At 37.3% G+C, this 19031-nt stretch overlaps 3 protein-coding genes across 5 annotated transcripts; all 3 read left to right on the top strand.

Annotated features, from left to right (window-relative positions):
• The first annotated feature begins 134 nt into the window (after positions 1-134).
• LOC117635688 (2,3-bisphosphoglycerate-dependent phosphoglycerate mutase-like) lies at positions 135-4022 on the top strand. Of its 3 annotated transcripts, none has more exons than XM_034370035.1 (8): positions 135-354; positions 1172-1443; positions 1682-1905; positions 2273-2391; positions 2486-2642; positions 2789-2890; positions 2997-3116; positions 3596-4022. In XM_034370035.1, the coding sequence occupies exons 2-8, from the start codon at positions 1173-1175 to the stop codon at positions 3638-3640; spliced, it is 1038 nt and encodes a 345-aa protein (XP_034225926.1). In that variant the 5' UTR covers positions 135-354; position 1172; the 3' UTR covers positions 3641-4022. The 3 variants fall into 3 exon arrangements, with proteins under 3 accessions (XP_034225926.1, XP_034225935.1, XP_034225943.1); XM_034370044.1 differs by lacking the exon at positions 135-354 and adding an exon at positions 399-468; XM_034370052.1 differs by lacking the exon at positions 135-354 and adding an exon at positions 656-943.
• A 4168-nt stretch (positions 4023-8190) lies between these two features.
• Positions 8191-12798, top strand: LOC117615932. The gene is made up of 3 exons (XM_034345116.1): positions 8191-8589; positions 9000-9159; positions 10452-12798. The coding sequence occupies exons 1-3, from the start codon at positions 8406-8408 to the stop codon at positions 11809-11811; spliced, it is 1704 nt and encodes a 567-aa protein (XP_034201007.1). The 5' UTR covers positions 8191-8405; the 3' UTR covers positions 11812-12798.
• A 3014-nt stretch (positions 12799-15812) lies between these two features.
• Positions 15813-16268, top strand: LOC117619614. Its single transcript, XM_034349612.1, has one exon. It carries the CDS (start codon positions 15813-15815, stop codon positions 16266-16268), a length of 456 nt encoding a protein of 151 aa, XP_034205503.1.
• Positions 16269-19031: the final 2763 nt, after the last annotated feature.

Here is a 19031-nt window from a genome sequence, read left to right on the forward strand (position 1 = left end):
CAACTTAGTCAGAGGGATAAACGCCCACGAATCTGTTGCCAACTTCGGGCAATTGTCAATGTACTGTTTCCTTGAGAAGCCTTTTAATGACGACGACAAACTACAACGATTTATTCTATAAATAAAAATTTATATAAAACACAAAATACACATGTAACTCTCTCTGTCTTTCCCTCTCCTGTTTTGTTCGTTGAGAGACTTGGAGATCAATGAGAAGGACATGTAGCTATTAACTTTGCACAAACAACTCATCATCTTCTTCTCCGTCAACCTCTCTCGTAATAAACTCTGTACCCGTTTTCTCTTTTGCACTTTCTCTGCCTCGGTTGTGTCGCTTTTCATTTATATATCAAGGTAAATTCTAAGTACCCACTACCCTTCTCTAAACTGCTTTTTTATTTGTTCTGCATTTGCTTCTGGGCGTTTTGGCTTCTGGGTTTCTCTCTGATACCTTGATTCTCTGCAAAGGCCTCTTCTTTTTTTCTGTTTTCCTTTCCTTTTTGTTTTTTCATTTGTGATTTTGACTTGAATGTGTTTGAACATTTAGAAGAATTAAGGAAAAGCCATTCCTTTCTGGTGTTTTTGTTTCGTCTAATCTTCATTGGGAATAAGTTGATTGTTCGGGAGCATTAAATTTGCTTGCTTGACCCCTTCCATATTGATCTGAACATTCTCTCTCTCTCTCTCTCTCTCTCTCTCTGAACTTTTATTACATATTCAGTACTAGTTGTTTTCTAATAATTAACCTGCCAGGTGTCAGTCAAATTCATCTGATCATGATTTTATAAACATGTTTTTCAGAGCTGCATTTGTTGTTTCCTTCCTTACATGTATTTAAGTTTATGGATTTTTTTCTTCAAAGTTAATAGGAGCTGATTGATTATGATTCATCTTAATGTGGGATTTTGAATTTGGAACGCCAAAGAACTCTTAGAAGAAAAAGGTATTTGTCATTTGCTTGGAAGCATGACAATACTCTTAACTGCTTTTTTGTTTCAGTTAATCTTTTTCCTTTATTTTCATCCCTGCTTTTGACCATAGGAAGATGTAGAAGATGTTCTTTTTCTTTTGTCCCCAAAGCTATGATGATTTGGTTTTGAAGATAGTTTTGTCCTCCCGTATGTATAACTTTTGTACTTATGCCATTACTTGGGATATTTTGAATTTTCAGCATGGCTGCTGCTGTATTTAACCAAAGCATTGGGGCTTCTCAGTCCCTTGGGCATTTTAATACCTCCGGCCTGCATCAAGAGTTTGGGAAAGGTTCAGTGAGATTTATTTCAAAGGCTTTTGAGGTTGATGTTGGACTGTCAAAAAAAGGATGCTATAACTCCAGTCAGAGACACCTTAGTATAATTCGAGCCTCGACTTTCCAGACTTCATTGATCGATATAGTTTCATCCCCCTCACATAACAAATCCAATGATTCTCGGAAGAAATCTGGTAAGCAGCTTTACTCATTCTATTTTGATTCTTTGGGGAATAGTAAATATACGCATAGTAAATGTTTGTTGTTGATTCTACAATAACATTTTTGCATAAAATCATTTCCTATGAGGCTAGAGCTGAATGAATACCATATTGGTTAACTTTATACAATTGATATGGCATATGTGCATGAGTTTGAAATACATTTTCTCTTGGTGAAATTTTCCAACTGTTGTTTCCATATCCATTTCAGGTGAAGCAGCTCTGATTTTGATTAGGCATGGCGAGTCATTGTGGAACGAAAAGAACTTGTTCACAGGCTGTGTTGATGTCCCTCTGACCAAGAAGGGTGTGGAAGAGGCGATCGAAGCTGGCAAGAGAATCAGCAACATACCTATCGACATGATCTATACATCTGCACTGATTCGTGCTCAGATGACTGCCATGCTTGCCATGACACAGCACCGTCGTAAGAAGGTAATTTGGGATATAGGATTTTGTTGAATGTCAGTAGGAAGAACTTAAATGGCTATTTGGAAGCTTTATGATAGTAGAAACTGAAACTGATGTCCATACATAATTGAATTGGTTTTATACCGTTGGTTGTAATTGGCAGGGGTGAGCAGACAAAACATCTGTCTGTATCGTTTATAAAGAAGTAGGAAAAAAGAGAAAAAAAGTACACTAATAAGTTGAGCTGCATTTTCACAGTTGTTTTAATGCCTCAACTCCTTTAAGTCTCTATGTTTTCCTTTTTTTGGCCTAAATATGTTACAATGGATGAGGGATGATTTTTTTATTTTATGTTCTTTTTTCAGCCTGTTAACCATCAATTAGCCTGCAGGTGCCAGTTATAATGCATAATGAGAGTGAACAAGCTATGGCATGGAGTCAGATTTTTAGTGAAGACACAAAAAAGCAATCCATTCCTGTTGTAGCAGATTGGCGGTTGAATGAAAGAATGTAGTTATTCCATCTCTGCTTTTTGTCTAGTTATTCTTCTTCCCTGTATCCCCTTCCTCTACTTACTCCCGCATGGCATTCATGTTGTTTTTAGGTATGGGGAATTACAGGGTCTCAATAAACAGGAAACAGCAGATAGATATGGGAAGGAACAAGTTCATGAGTGGCGTCGGAGTTATGACGTACCCCCTCCTAATGGCGAGAGTTTGGAAATGTGTGCTCAAAGAGCTGTTGCTTATTTCAAAGATCAAGTAAGAATGACCATGATCATATGCTTACTTATATGATTGTCCTCCTGTTTTTATTACATTCAATATGTTATGTGTAGTTCTAAAAGACTCAGTGACATTATGCCATTCATTCTCTAATATCTGACTGCATAAATACTACGCTGCAGATTGAACCCCAACTTTTAGCTGGAAAGAATGTGATGATTGCTGCCCATGGGAATTCATTGAGATCCATAATAATGTATCTTGACAAACTAACTTCTCAAGAGGTATCAGTCCATTTTGATCATTGAGATTTGCATGACATATTTGGGACTAATCATTTTATAGAACAAAAGATAAGAATCATATGTATTTTTTGCTCTTTTTTGGCAGGTTATTAGTTTAGAACTATCAACTGGAATACCCATGCTTTACATTTCCAAAGAGGGGAAATTCATTAGGAGGGGAAGTCCTGCCGGACCTGCTGAGGCTGGGGTTTATGCCTACACCAAGGTATGCAACTTCCTGCACTTAGTTGGATCTTTTCCGCAGTTCAATGTTAGAGTCTCAATAGCTTGTCTCCTCATGCACACTCATGAGCATGATCAAAATGGTTGCAATTTGAAAAATACTTGAGTACTTGGGCTGGAAAAAAATATGTGGTGTAATTTTCTTTTCCATTTGTTGAGTAAAGAAAGGGAGCTCCCAAAACACAACTGGTTCTGTTTAGTGCATTCAATTTTTCGAGTTTTTCTTGATCTTAAAATACTGAACTTTATCTGTCAAGGAAAGCTGTGACTCATATATATGGCTTTAATCAGACCCTAATGTACATCTCAAAATGGCTTTCATTCATAGTTCCCAGTATATGTATGAGCAAATGGACAGAGTTTAATATAACTTTCAGCTATATTTCTCTTTATTTCTAGTTTCTAAAATTATTAATCCTAAAATAAGGTACTAATGCTTCTGCTATTTGGATTTTGTTGCAGAAATTGGCTCTTTACAGGCAGAAGTTAGATGAGATGGTTCATTAGTGCACATTCTCTCTGCTTCTGCTTTTTCAGGGAAACCTCATTTACTAGGTAGCCCACAATTTATTCTCAAGTAGGGAACCTCGTTTACAGGTTTTCTCTGCTTCTGCTTTTTCAGGGGGCTTATCTTTCAGTAGTGTACCGTTTGGTGTCAGCTTATTTCAAGGTTTACGTATATACGAAATATGTTGTTACAGCTCTCAATCAAGCTCACAGACCTGGCTACTTGTTTCTGTATGTATACTTTTTGTATGTGTGTAGCAAGCAAATTTAATCAAGCTCATGTGGTAGACGAGAATGAAATTGGTTCCTGTGTTATTATTCAATCTTCTCAGTTTGTAATCATGTAATGATAGATTGAAATAAGGGTACATCTTTTTGGCCATTTTATTTGTTGGTTGGTTTGTTTTTTTATTTTATTTTTCTTTGAAAAAGTAAAATTAAAGATCGAGGGGAAGCAGCAAACAAATAAAGGATGTTGAGTTACACTGTCAAGGAGAGTACTTACTCACGTACAGAACATGCAGTTCATCATCTTTTCATAGCAAATATATATATATATATATATATATATATATATATATTTTCACAGACAAATTACCCACTCTGAATCTAAATACTTTTAGTATTATTCATAGATATAATTAAACGCATCAAATCAATATCCTAATCAAAGCTTTGTTGCCTTTTAGGGTTGTGCAATATTCAATCCAAACCGATGGAACCAACCAACTTAATCTAATGCTAATTTCAAGACACCAAATTGGATTGGATGTTGGTTTTTAATTTTTGATCAGATTGGATGTTGGTTTTAGGTTGTTCGAAACCGATTAAAATCCAATACCACTAATCATGTTTCTATTGGTTTTTTATTTTTATTTTCTCACTTATCATGTTTCTATTGGTTCTTAAGTTAATAAATAGTACCTAATCATATCCATGCAACTCTGGTTTTCCCTCATTTCTTTTGTCAGCCTCCTCCTACTCTTCTGTTTTTTTTATGGGTGCTATACCCACACTCACGTACAGAACATGCAGGTTCTTGGGTGCAGAGAGTTTTGACAAGGAGCTCCTCCTGACTAATTTACACAAGGCAAATACATGATAGGCTTTTAGACAGAAATTGACGATAGTAACTACTTGTGAGCACCCATATTAATCTTAAGGACCATGAATGACTGAAAAAAAAAGGAAGCAACATGATAATTCAATTAATCTCAGATACATTTTGCACTAAAAAGTATATATAAAAAAACAATAACTAATAAATGTATAGTAATTAATGATTACAAATTTTATTGAGTTAAAAAGAAAAGTCCTTGTCAACGGGGTCTAGCTCAGTAGAAAATGGTCTTGACTTACAGACAAGAGGTCTCGTTCGAATCCACATGGCATCATAGTTGTTATGTGTGTGTGAAAAATCTCTTTGTCCTCTAGTTGAGATTATCACTTATACTTTTAAAAAAAAGTCCTTAACTCTCCGTTGGAAAAAGAAGATGTCTCATACGCACGGCGAAGAGGCAAGTATTTATTTAGGCTTAATTTTATAAATGGTCTTCCAAGTTTACGAAATTAGGTTGGTTCTTTATGTTTTTTTGTGTGTGTGATATAGTTGGTCTTTGACGTTACCCCCTATACATCAACTTGGTCTATGTTGTGAGGTTCCTTTATGTATTGAGTTAAAATGTTGACGTGGGACATATGTGGAGATATCCAATAATATAATGGCACATGAATTTTTTTTAAATATAGGTAAAAACTTAAATTCCATTAATATAAAAAAAAGATTATTTTATTTATTAAAAAAACTGCACCTCTCCTTGCCCCTTTCACCTCCCCTCTTTGCCTCCCAATCTGGTCTCCCTCTCGCTTTCTCCCCCATCCAAAGTAGAACCAACTCATACACAGCACCCTTGATCCACACCTCTAGACCTCTTATAAGGTTTTTTTGTGGAAAAACGCCCTGAACTATCACGTATGTCGAAGTGATCACCTTGAACTTTTTTTCCTACTAATTTAGCCCTCCTCAAATTTTTTTGATCGCCAAGTCAGTTTTTAGCAAATTCCATCCAAATCTTTGTTTTTAAAAAAAACCACATGAATGCCACGTGCCTCAACTTTTGAGGGTATTCTTGTCCAACCACCATCCCCACCACCTAGATCCACCTCCTCCTTGCACTCTTCCATAACCTAGTGCAACCCCACCACCACCGCTGTCATAGAGAAAAGGGTTGGCAATGGTATTTGACGTAATCATAGACAAGAAGATAGTGTTTTGACGCCATCTCAAGGCTGTATCGAAGAAGCATAAGTTGGAAGTCGTCGTCGCCTCCCTTAATTCGTTACTCAGCCCACTACGCCTTCGCTTCCTTTTGCCTACGGAAATTGCATTACTACGTCGTTTGTCTAGCTGCCACCATCTTGAAGACCTTATACACCTTGTCGGTATTGGTCATCTCCAATGAACCATCACCCCATAGCTCCTTTAAGTCCTCCTCTCTCAAATTCTCTGGGTCCTTTGGAAAATCAAAGAGGTCCTCGTAAAAAACGTAGCTTTTGTCCTCCTTGTTTATGCAAATTCCTCATCTGAGAATATTTGTAGATGATTCTTCTCTCTTGTTCGTCCCTTCTTCTAGATCCCTACAAGACAAAATAAATCAATCGAAACACCATCGGTGTGGTGGTGGCGAAGGGCCCTCCGATGCCTAAGTCAGTAATAACACGAAATAGTTCTGAAAGGTGCAGAGGCTTAAATCCAATTTGATCCAATCCGACCCAATTGATATTGGATTAGACTAAATTGGATGATCAGTTTTCATAATGAAACAAATATAATAATGAAATATGAAACATTTATCTTCAAATTGAATATAATCAAACATTTTAATATACGTCAATATAAAATATAAATGAAATGTTAGAAAAAATTATTTTGATTTTATAATATATTAAACATAACTCAATCAAATTACTTATAATGTTTATAACTTTCTTAATGAAAATTACCTAATGAGCAAAATAAGTATGAAACTAACTAGATTTGATTTGATTTGATTAAATCTTCACAAGCAAATCAACCATGTGATCCAATCATATAGTACATGAAGGGTCACATACATTATCAATTTACATTTATAATGTAACTCATAATGGGGAACATCATCGATCGATTTGGGCGGATTGGATTGGATCTTCCACACCCCTATTCTAATTACTGGAGAACTAGCCCATAAAGCATCCATTATTTTTACCCATTATATCCTTATACAAATTTTAAAATTCCAAATTTGCAATTCCCTTTAAACTCAATAATTTATTTAGAATAAGTGCATTTTAACAATCAAATTAGTTTCTGTTCATATTCATGACAATTTAGGAAACAACTTAAAAGAGCATCTCCAATAGCTAATTCAACATCGAGAGCCTTTTTGTCAACCACTTTAATCCAAGGTGCATGCTCATCACTCTTTTCAATATTTGACACGTGTTCATATGCATAACCATAATTTCATAATAAAAAATAAAAAATTAAACATAGTTGTCCAGACACATAGTATTAAGAATAGTAATGATGATACACCTTGAGTTAAAACATGCCTCCTCAATTTAATTGATATTGGCTTTTCAAAATTAATCATTTCTGCTCAATTCAGTTCCTCTAATCCGATTACGATTAGGGCTTATTATCACAAAACGTCCCTAAGGTTTACGAAACTATCAGATTGCATCCTTAATGTTTTTTTTTGTCATTCGTGGTCCTCAAAGTTAGCATGCATGATCACAAATGGTCCCTGCCGTTAGGTTCCGTCAAAAACTCCGTTAGTTTGCTGACGTGGCATATATGTATATCACAAAACATCCTTAAGGTTCACACACCTATCACAAATGGTCCTTACGAAATTTTTTTAATTTAAAATTCATAAAATTTTTGTTTTCTTTTTAAAATTTTATGAATTATAATTATTTTAAAAAATATATTAAATTTTAAATACATGTGACACTATATTATTGTAGATGTGGGCTCCATATATATGCCACATCAACAAACTAATGAAGTTTTTTAAAAATAATTTAAAATTCATAAAATTTAAAAATGAAATAAAAAAAACTAAAGGTTTAGGGTTCATAAATGGTCCTCAAGATTAAAATCCTTCTATAAATTGTTTTTGCATTTATAAATGATTTTAAAAAGAAAACCAAAATTTTATGAATTTTAAATTTTTTTTAAAAAAATTCGTAAGGACCATTTGTGATAAGTGTGTAAACCTCATGGATGTTTTGTGATATATATGTATGCCACGATAGCAAACTAACAGAGTTTTTGACAGACCCTAACGTCAGGGACCATTTGTGATTGCACATACTAACCTTGAGGACCATAAGTGACACAAAAAAACATTAATGATGCAATCTGATAGTTTCGTAAACCTCAGAGATGTTTTGTGATAATAAGCCTACGATTAGTAAACACGCCACAATATGATATTTTCGTGAACTGTGAAATTAAGCCATTTATTTATCTCACGTCTCTCTCTCTCTCTCTCTCTCTCCCTCCTCTCTTTCTCGAATCCCTTAACAATATCCTCTCTTTCTCGAATCCCTTAACAATAAGGAATTGAATTGCAGTATACCCAAAACTAAAAGGAAGCAGCACATCCACCATAAAAGCGTCCCAGCCGTGAGAATCACCATTCCATTGTTCCGATATCTAAGTTTATTTATTTGTTTTTTTTAAAACTGAATCTTATCTCTCGGTATTTCTTCTCTCATGGCTGAATCGGAAAACCCCCTCCTCAATGAATTCTGTGCTGCCGCCGCGCAGTCCCGCCGGCTCCTCATCCGCCTCAAGGGCCCCGGCCCCTGTCCTGTGCGGGACCCCAACGCCGGCCAATGCTTGAAACAGAGCGTCAATGTTTGTAAAAGCTTCAATAGGAACAGAATTGCCGACAATGGTAAGAAACTTCGTTTCTCCAAGCTGTGGAATTTAGTTGCCCTTTTTGAATCTGGTTTCATGACCATTACGCACTTTGTTATTGGTGACTAGAATTAACGGTTAAGGTAATAGGAATTTTCATATGTTAATGGGTCTTATTAAAAATTTGGTTGTCATGGTCAGGAAGAAACTGTCTATATGTTCTTTGCTGCTGTTGAAAGTCACTTGCGTTGTGTGCGATGCGTTTTATGAGTTTTGAACTCGTGGTAAACCGTTCAGCAGTTCGAGCTTTTCCATTAGATTGATGCTTTAATTGTTATTGCTTATGTGCTGGGTGGACTACTTGTAATTTTCGTTTCCCAATGTATGCAGAACTATTTTTATTTTGATGGCCAATGTAGTTAGACTCTTGTTTTATGAATCTTGCAGGAATTCAAGAATCTAGTGATGCTAAACATGTTGCTAGATCTGCAAAGATACCCGAGTTCAGCACCAATACTCTTATGAGCTCTAAGCATGACAATGGTTCCATGAAGCTTTTATCTGGATTTGTTGAGCAGAACCAATTCAAGGCCAATACTCTATGCAGGTTTCTTTCAAATTACACAATTTCTATTCCTAGAATTGAAAACAGATTAGAATTATCACTTCTCTATCCCTTCTAGGGATAAATAGTTTTAGGAACATTCATGTGATCTAGGCCTCATTTCTTTATAAATTTTCAGACCCAGGTTTCCAACATTTAGATTTAGGTTGTTGATTAGAAGCCGGTGTATTTGTTGAATACAATTGTTTGGTGAAGGTTTACTGTCATCCGTAGTTCCATACCTTGCATTCTCCAATATACCTTACATTTTGGTAAAACAACTAAAACTTTCCGAAAACTTTAGAGGATTGGAAAACAGTATTTTAGTGAACAAGGATGCATCAACTCGGAAAACCATGTTAATCAGTGTACATACCTTCCTATACACAGCTTTGAAACTGGGGTTCCCTGCCGAACCCTACAATCTTTGGGAGGCAGGAAACAATAGCGACTAGTTAGGTAGGTTTTGGGGTTTCAAACCTCAGCCCACATGAGTGCAAACATGCACCTGACCATTTGGACTAACCATCCGTTGGTATCATCAACATATCTAGAAACAAGGATAAACAAGTTTTATCTCTATTCTCTTTCTTAAGAAAACAATGCGGTGGAAAAGGACTTTCTTTCAGGTACATTATGTTCTTTAAGTCTTAGACCTGTAAAAATTACCCAAGCACGAGCCCGTACCTATTTTTTGGGCTATGGGCTAGCCCGACCTGGTATTATGGGCGGGCTTAGCCCAGCCTGTTGTCTAAAGTGTAGGGCTTGGGCCTTAACTTTTAAGTCCATAGGCAGCCGGACGTGGCCCGGCCTGATAATTAAGTTAATATATATTATAATATGTTAATAAAATAAGCGTACATTAATTACCTCTTCATTGAATTATAAAATTTAAAAGAAACTAATGACCTATTTAATAGTAATATTAATTATCATTCTATTTTATATTATTATAACAGTAAATTAGTTTTAATTATGATTGCATTTAATTTGTTATTAGTGGCCCATTTGATAGGGCCACATAGGCTCGGTCCATGAGCTCAATAATTCATGGCCCTTTTGTAGGGCTTGGACTTAGCCTATTTAAGATAGGGCGGGACGGCATTCAACTGTTAGGGCCGAAAAAGCTCATGACTGGTAGGGCATGGGATAAACCCTGTTTGCTTGGCCCGACCCATTTAACAGGCCTCATTCTGCCATACAAATTCGTTTTAGTTAATGAACCATTTGTTGATTCCACACAACATTTTTTTTATAGGGCATAAATTATGTGTATAATATATTGCATGGCGCAGGTCGACGAGAGGCGATACTGCTGCCAAAGCAAGGAAAAGAACCCGATTGCCTCTTGGATTGCCGACCTCGAGTAAGTTAAAAAGATCAAAGAGATCATTATCAGCAGAGAGAAGAACATCAATTGATGATCTACCCAGCGTTATATTGGCTGAAATCCTATGCCGACTTGCATGCAATAAATATGTTTTCCAGTGCAAAACTGTGTCCAAGCGTTGGTGCACCCTCATCGAAGATCCTTATTTTATTGGCTGCTTTGTAAGAATCCAAAGTTATAAGGGAATTCCAAAGATACGCACTTTGATAACCAAAAGAGCTGTGGAATTCCGTCCTATACAAACTCAGGCGCTCAATATGTTCATGCGTTTCCACCGTTTGATGGAAAAACCAGTTGTTGTAGCGACATATAATGACTTAGTTTTGTGCTGCATGACCAAGGATTGTCAACACATATACTACATCTGCAATGCATGCACCATGCAGTATGTTGTACTTCCACCCACCCCAAGTCGATGTCACAAGAGTGTGCGGGTAGGATTCATCTGCAATGTTCCTGACTATAAATGTGAGGAAGATGATTGGAAAGGAAACAACTTCCAGCATAATGTTGAGTGTAGGTACACGGTTGTGAGAATTCTTCCTCCTGTCGAATTTGAAAATGGTGAGAAGAAATGTGATACATTCAAATTAAACGTGGAGATCTTCTCTTCTGACACTGGGGAGTGGAGAGAATCAGTTGTCTCGTCCCCACAGCACTTCAATTTTGGCCGCCTCAAGGAGTTATCCTTTACATACAATGGAATGTTATATTGGTTAACAGAGCAGGACTTTATTGTTATTGGTTTGGGTCCATTCTACGACAATGATGGAACTAGCAGCAGCAACAATAATGGTGATGGTATTATTGATCATAAACTGGGTTTCACCATATTTGAGGAGACTCTAGACTTTGGTTTTATGCTTCAGTACTCAGGTGTGTGCAGAGGATATGTGCTATTGTGCAACATGAGCATGCTCTCCAGAAGTCTGTATGTATATGAGTTGAAACAATCACAAGATGATGGAGGAGCTGCTGCTGGCAAGAAGTTGTATTTGAGTAAACGCAGAGTTTATTCCTTTGATGCTGAAATGATTCCGTTCAAATCGAATATGTTACTGATTGCTTTTGACCCAAGTAATAAGGATATTTTTTATCTGCGTGTGGACGATGATATTATCAAGTGGAATGTTCACACAGGAAAGTGGTCAAAGATATCTAGACACTGGGTAAAACGTTGTGACTATTACACAGTTGTGCTCCCATGGTGGCCGACCTCAATTCCTAGACTACCCCAGCAGCAGCAGCGTGCCCATCTCTGCTAGCTCGTAGATTGCAAGAATTAAAGTAGTAAACTTTTGTTTGTTTGCGATTGGACTTTGTTTTTTAATTGGGAGTGGTTAATTTTCTGCAGTTTTCTCATGCAGGCGAATTCAGGAATTCTTGTATGTGTATATATGCTCGTTGCCATCTAGAGCGTATCTTAATTTCCCTTCCTGACTCTTTTTCATTCTATTAATTAAGAATAATGTAGCTCTCTAGGTACGATATGTATTTTCTTTTTCTATTCACCAAGGAAACTTGTTCGAATTTTAGCATGAGACTCAAGAGAAAAGAATGAGTCAGCAAATGTTGGATACAAAATTATGATTTTTTTTGTTAGAGAGGTAAATGGGTCCTTTCGATTCTGGCATTGGCTCGAGCTGTGAAGATGGCACTACATAGAGCTTCCGAAGATGGCACTACGTTTTCGTTTTCTAAGTCCCATCATCATCTTCTCCTCTTCTACACTCTCATCGGCGAACCAACCACCGGCAACAATGACTCTGATGACGAAGACCACCTCCTCTTTCATTCTACAATCCAATTGTAATGGCAGAATGGGTTCTTAATCTGGTCACCTACATTGTAGCAAGGGCTGGAGCTCACCTTCTCATCACCGCCAAGCTCATCTGGGATGCTCCCAAATTCGGAAAGGGCATTGAGCTGCCACTTGCATTGTTTGGGATGTTCGGAATGAACTTTCTGAATGCCTTTCTTGGCATCGATCTCTTCCATGCTTTCAAGAGAGAGAAGAATCCTCAGAATACTAATAGTCATCATGGGTGACAAAGTAAAGGCCAAAAAATAGTTACAGATCTTTTTCGTTTGTGTTGGTTTTTTTTCTTTTGGTCGAAATTTTGTTTGTGTTGTTTATTTCATTGATTTTGCACATGAATGGTTGTTGACGAAAAGAACGAGTTATTCATGTGAGAAATCAACAGTGTAAATTATGCGAGCGAGAGTATATGAAGGCATGGTTATTGAACTTATTCTTTATACAATTATATATATTTACTATCATTACTATGTATGATCATCTGATGTAATATGATGAAGTTTTTTAAATAGACCATATTATATATCTATATTAAATTCTGAGTGTGAGAGTTTCCTATGCTTCTTTTTCTTTTTTTCTCTTTTGTGCTGTAAGCTTTGCGGGTGGTATTTTAAGCTTTTGTGATAGTGTTCAAACCTAAAGCATATGTGATGCCATTCCCAGCAACTGCTTCTGTTCAGTACGTCCAACTTTATCTGTCAAGGAAAGCTTTAACTTATATATATATATATATATATATATATATATGTATATAATGGCTTTGATTCATAGTTCTCAGTACGACAGACACCTTTCTCCCTTCTACAATTGGATTTGTTTGGAACTGGTTTTAAATACTTAATTGGATTCATAATTGTAATTTAATTTAATTGAACTTTTTTTCTATGCGGAAAAAGATGCACATGCGTGGAGAAAATGTTTTAAGTGAAGAGTGAACAAGAAGGCACAAAGAACGGAGACAAACACTATATCTCTTATGTGAATTGTGGACTACATGAGTTCACAGAATCCCTCTAAATTTTTAGGACCTAACCAGACAGCCAAAAAAGGTCAGCAAGATACATCAGTTCAGTTAAGTCACCATATACCTTGAGCCATTATTTTACTCAATGTACATCTATGGTAGTGTTTCTGGTACCAGCAGCCACCAGTTTGTTGTGGTCTGAGACAACTTCTGGTTCTATCCAATGGGACGAGGAACTGTCTGTTTTTTCATTGTCAGATGCATCAGAATCTGGGAATAACTTGATATAATCCCACGTAAGAGCAGCACTTGGTAGGGGCAGGTTCTGAGGCTGCCAAAGCAGGATTTCCTCTTGTCCAAATTGCAGGCAGCATATTTATTTATATCAAAACCTGATGCTCCCTCCGTCTTTCTTTGAACCGACAAATTGCGCGTTTGATCCCATGGTTGTCCTTGAAACCATTAGGCCACAATCCTGCTAGCTGAATCATATGAGACTAATTAAGTCAGGAAAGCTTCATACATTTAGGTGATTACAAAAGCTTTTAAAAGAACACTTTCAGAGATGTACTATTACTGGTTGAAAGTTGCTATATTGAATGCAGCATCCATGCTAAGTTTTCTTTGAAAAAGTTCTTTTGCTCCAGAGGCAATTTCTTGAAAATCATCTGATGCTCGAGATTGTTGTTGCAATGCCTGAAAACATATTACGCACTTTCCATTAGAGCCACAGACAAAGGTTATTCGTATTACTCTTTCCATTATGACATGGTGCAAGCATCACGAGGGGAAATGGAAAAATAAAATAAATGGTTCGGAATCTTCTCACAACGGAACAAATATGAAATATCTTCCACAGAAGGCACTACCTAAAACACGAGTTACTGAAAAAACCACTATTCCATTTGTGGCAAAGATAGCAATTAAAACGCCACAGCTCAGTAAGGCCCTGCTACACATACCTTGGACTCCAAAGATGGGGCCTTTATCTTAATCAAATCTATAACTTCCCTCTTTATCTGTTGAAACCTGTCATCTTTCTCCTTTTTTGCTGAAGACCCATACTAATCATAACCTTGAAGTTTCTCTGCAGGAAAAACACATTGCATAACCATAAATAGCCTAGCAATTTTTTTCCTAACAGCCAAGAGAAATAACAACCCACCTGTTATATGTCACATCTTATACATGATAACAAGTGCATTTATTCATCCATAGATAACATAAAAACGGCATTTACATAAAAGGAATCATTCTACCACTGACCGGTTATTAAAAAATTATTCATGTCAAAATAAAGAGCCATTTAACTCTTAACCCAAGCAAAGTATACCAACGGGTAATACTGTAATACAATCCAAGTATTGTATAAAATGTAATTTATACAAACCACATAAATTATCCACAAGCTTTCCTCAACTGATACAAGAGCCAGTGCTCAGAGTCAGAGATAAAGTGATAGAAAAGGTATGAAACGGTTCATATATTTGTCAAATTGCAGCATTCTTTGTCACTAAGTTCCAGAACAATAAGCAAACATAATTTTGAGTTCGAGTCCTGCACCTTAAATGACATATAGCTCACAATTTGAAATTTAATGAGCTGGTATTGGAAGGCTAAAGCTTTTCTTCAAAATGAATTGTGATACCTTTAATGTTCTGAACTGTATTAAGTGACCAAGGATATTCATTTGAGTAACTCTTTCATTATTTTCCCAAGGCTAGCCTGCTGCAACAGAAAGAGCATTTATATTTAAACTTATTACAGGTTTCAACTTAAGAGGTGAATATGTATTCAAGTTCGTGAATACGACTATGCAAATAAACCACAACACCAAGAGTTAAACAGTTACAATCAAAATGGCTTTTCAGAATATCGCTAGTCTAGCAACTTCAGCAAGTTTCGCCTTTATTTCTCTTGGCAATCTCCTTGTAATTGCTTGGGATAAATTATCTGCCTCTTGATTATCTGCAGCAGGTGGCCTAGCTGTAATTGTACACAGAAGGAAAGATTGTTTGCAAAGGAGCTTCCTCAAATCATCATCTACAAAGCATAGAGAGGGTACTTGGACAAACCCAAAATATCATTTAAAACAAAAGAAGAAAACAAAAATTTGGGCTGGGCTCGCCCTGCCCGGCCCATTGACGAGCCAACGAAACAAAATATATTAATTTTTTCAGTAACTTATTATCGACCACAAATCTAATGCAAGTTATTTTGACCTTACTCTCATTGAAGGAACAAAAACAAGGTGACGCCCCTACTAAAGGCAATAATGTGGGAACATAATGTGTAATAGACTATAATGATCAATTCACAACTTATTCGGTAATTATTTTGAGATTTTCTTTGTCTGAAATCTTTTTTAGTATCATTAACGTAACATTAATGTTTCAAATTTTAATTTTAAATAACATGAGTTTTATGTGCAGATATTTAATGGTAGAGATGCATTACTTTGATGGGCTCATGCACAAGGAAAGATGAATAATATTATAATTGTAATTAGAAGATCTGATTATGGAGGTGAGGGCAAGAGGAGACCTCAAGTAATACTTGCTTGTGAGAGGATCGGTAACTACAAGTCTTGCAAGTCTAGTGAGACAACTGATGTAAGGTCGGATGCAAATGATGATACGAAAAAGTGTGCTAGGGACACTGGTACAAAGAAATGTGGATGCCAATTCTTGTTAAAAGGTGTTAATATTGGTGATGAGGATGATTGGAATTTGGAGGTGGTTTGCGGAGTACATAACCATCCTATTTCAAAGTACCTTCAAGGTCATTCATTTGTGAGGCGACTTTCTGAAGAGGAGAATGCCATGTTGATGGACATGTATAAGAGTTTGGTGAAACCCAAAGATATTTTGGTCACCTTGAAGGATAGAAATGCAATGAATGTTTCAACTATGAAGACAATATACAATGCTAGGATCTGAAATAAAATCAAAGAATTTGTTGGGAGAACACAAATGTAACAATTGCTTACTAAGTTATCCAAACACAATTATATTGAGTGGCATAGGACATCTGGTGATATTATAACTGACTTATTTTGGACACACCCCATTAATATTAATGAGGTGTAAAGAGAATATTGGGTGCAAATAGCAAATAATGGGGTTCATATAGAATTTCCCATACTCAAACTATTTTTAGAGGCGAGAACTAAATAAAATTAAAAAAGGAAATTAATGCAATTCATTGGTTTCCAAGTATCTATTTCAAAGAACTTTAATGTCGCAAATGGCTACATTGTTGAAACAGTCTCTGCTTTGAAAGCTATCAGATTCACAAATCAACCTTGCAAAAAGTTGCATTACAACAACATTACATCACTTCTTACAGGCCCTAATATCATTTACCAAGTCTTGACGCCCTTAAATGAACAAGTCATTCTTGTGTTTAAAGACTTTACCATCCTGGCTCACTCGAACAAATCCCTAATCAAAATAGAAGACACTCCAATAGTTATTAAATAAAAAATTTGGTACTTATATGCAAAATTTGATACTTCAAACAATTTATTAAAGTAATATTTACAAACACCTCCAACAGAAACATGAATACCGAGGTGTGTGATGTACGGCCCAAGAACCCTCACTCAATAAGTTGTGTCACAATGCTTTCGGGGTAATCCATTGCATGCAATTGATGAGGTTGTTGCTTACAAGCCAGTATAACATTCTTGGGAAACTCAGATTATGGGTGACAAAAACGTTACGGGCCAACTAACTCGGTGTAACAGGTCGACGATAGCAAGGTTTCTTACATAAATTGCGGCGACAGGGGCAGCAGGGCTTTCAATGAAAGCAACGGCATCACATGCCTCCTCCACCAATAACAACATTAATTCCACTGATTATTTTTTTTCCTGAAGGAATCATCAGATATTTGTAGTTGTACAAGTGATTTAAGGATTGCCGCTGCTACCACTTTATTATACATCTCCTTAAGCAGATTTACGGCGGACTCGACTTTTAGGTTGACATCGATTGGAAGCATTGGTTTTTTGAAGCATGGTTCGGGACTGCGGCGGTGGCGGCTGCCGCGGCCTCTGTAGCTTTTGCCATAGCCAGGGCAATATCTTTGTCATTCATCAGAATCTTCAGTTTTATGGGTGGGACTTTGAGGGTTTTTGGGGTTTTTGGGGTTTTTGGGGCTTTAGGGGCATTGGGGGTTAGGCGGTGTCTTTTGCAATGGCCGTGTTAAGGTTTTTACCGTTTATAAGTATTTTTAGGTTGATCGCAGCCCTGACTTTGGAGGTTGCAGCATCTACTTTAGGCGAATGCTCTGGCTCAGCTTCAAGTGGATGCTCTGGCTGAACAAATTTATATCCCTCGGCATTGAGTTCAGCATAAAAGGTGTCAATTGGGATCCGAGGATGTGACGCCCCCACGGCTGTTGGAGCTAACATAGGCTGAGGAGGGAGCGGAAGACCAGTAGGCTGAGGAGGGAGCGGAGTTGAGGGAGGGACAGAGGCTGCAGAGTCGGAAGGAGGAGCCATGAAAGCACAGAGAACGAAGAAATCAATTACGGTGGCAGGGGCAGCAGGGCTTTCAATGAACGCAACGACATCACATGCCTCATCCACCAGTAACATTAATTCCTCTGAAATTTTTTTGTTGTTGAAGGAATCATCAAATATTTGTAGTTGTATTGGTGATTTAAGGATTGCCGCCACTACTGCTTCATTATACATCTCCTTAAGAAGATCTACAGTGGACTCGACTTCTGGGTCGACATCGACTGAAAGCATTGGTTTCTGAAGCGTGGTGTCGAGACTGCGGCAGTGGCATCTGCCGCAGCCTCTGCAGCTTCTACCATAGCCAGGGCTATATCTTTGCCATTCATCAAAATCTTCAGTTTTATGGTGGGGCTTTGAGGGCTTTAGGAGTTTTGGGGGCTTTAGGGGGCATTGTGGGCTTTGGGGGGTTGCGGCAGTGCCTTCTGCAACGGTCATGTTAAGGTCTTTGTTGTTGATAAGTATTTTTAGGTTGATTGTAGCCCCAACTTTGGAAGGTGCATCGGTTACTTCAGGTGGATGCTCTGGCTCAGCTTCAGGTGGATGCTCTGGCTTAGCAAATTTATATTCCTTGGCATTGAGTTTAGCATAAAAGCTGTCAATTAGGATCTGAGGAGGTGATGTTGCCATGGATGTCGGAGGTAACGTAGGCTAAGAAGGGAGCGGAAGAACAGTAGACTGAGGAGAGAGCGAGGACTAATAGGCTGAGTAGGGAGCGGAGTGGAGGGAGGGACAGAGGCCGCAGAATCGGAATGAAAAGCCATAAAAATACAGACAACGAAGAAATCAATTGGGGCAGCAGGGGCAGCAAGGCTTTCAAAGAAAGTAACGGCATCACATACCTCCTCCACAAATAACATTAATTCCTCTTTTTCTTTTTTTTCTTTTTTCTTTTTTTAATATTAAGGAATCATCAGATATTTGTAGTTGTACTGATGATTTAAGGATTGCCGCCGCTACCACTTCATTATACATCTCCTTAAGAAGATCTACGGCAGACTCGACTTCTGGGTCGACATTAACTGGAAGCATTGATTTTTTGACGCTTGGTGTCGGGACTGAAGCGGTGGCGGCTGCCGCGACCTCTGCAACTTCTGCCATATTCAGAGATATATCTTTGCCATTAATAAGAATCTTCAGTTTTATGGGTGGGGCTTTGAGGGCTTTGGGGGATTTT

The sequence above is a fragment of the Prunus dulcis genome, chromosome 1, assembly GCF_902201215.1.
Source record: "Prunus dulcis chromosome 1, ALMONDv2, whole genome shotgun sequence".
In the NCBI taxonomy this organism is placed as follows: Eukaryota; Viridiplantae; Streptophyta; class Magnoliopsida; order Rosales; family Rosaceae; genus Prunus; species Prunus dulcis.

Excerpts from the sequence above, each read along its gene's own strand:
- LOC117619614 (XM_034349612.1), top strand. The coding sequence starts at position 15,813 with ATGAATAATATTATAATTGTAATTAGAAGATCTGATTATGGAGGTGAG.
- LOC117615932 (XM_034345116.1), top strand. The coding sequence starts at position 8,406 with ATGGCTGAATCGGAAAACCCCCTCCTCAATGAATTCTGTGCTGCCGCC. Across the intron at positions 8,590-8,999 it reads GAACAGAATTGCCGACAATG|GAATTCAAGAATCTAGTGAT; the intron begins GTAAGAAACTTC and ends TGAATCTTGCAG. Across the intron at positions 9,160-10,451 it reads AAGGCCAATACTCTATGCAG|GTCGACGAGAGGCGATACTG; the intron begins GTTTCTTTCAAA and ends TGCATGGCGCAG.
- LOC117635688 (XM_034370035.1), top strand. The coding sequence starts at position 1,173 with ATGGCTGCTGCTGTATTTAACCAAAGCATTGGGGCTTCTCAGTCCCTT. Across the intron at positions 1,444-1,681 it reads TGATTCTCGGAAGAAATCTG|GTGAAGCAGCTCTGATTTTG; the intron begins GTAAGCAGCTTT and ends TATCCATTTCAG. Across the intron at positions 2,643-2,788 it reads TTGCTTATTTCAAAGATCAA|ATTGAACCCCAACTTTTAGC; the intron begins GTAAGAATGACC and ends ACTACGCTGCAG.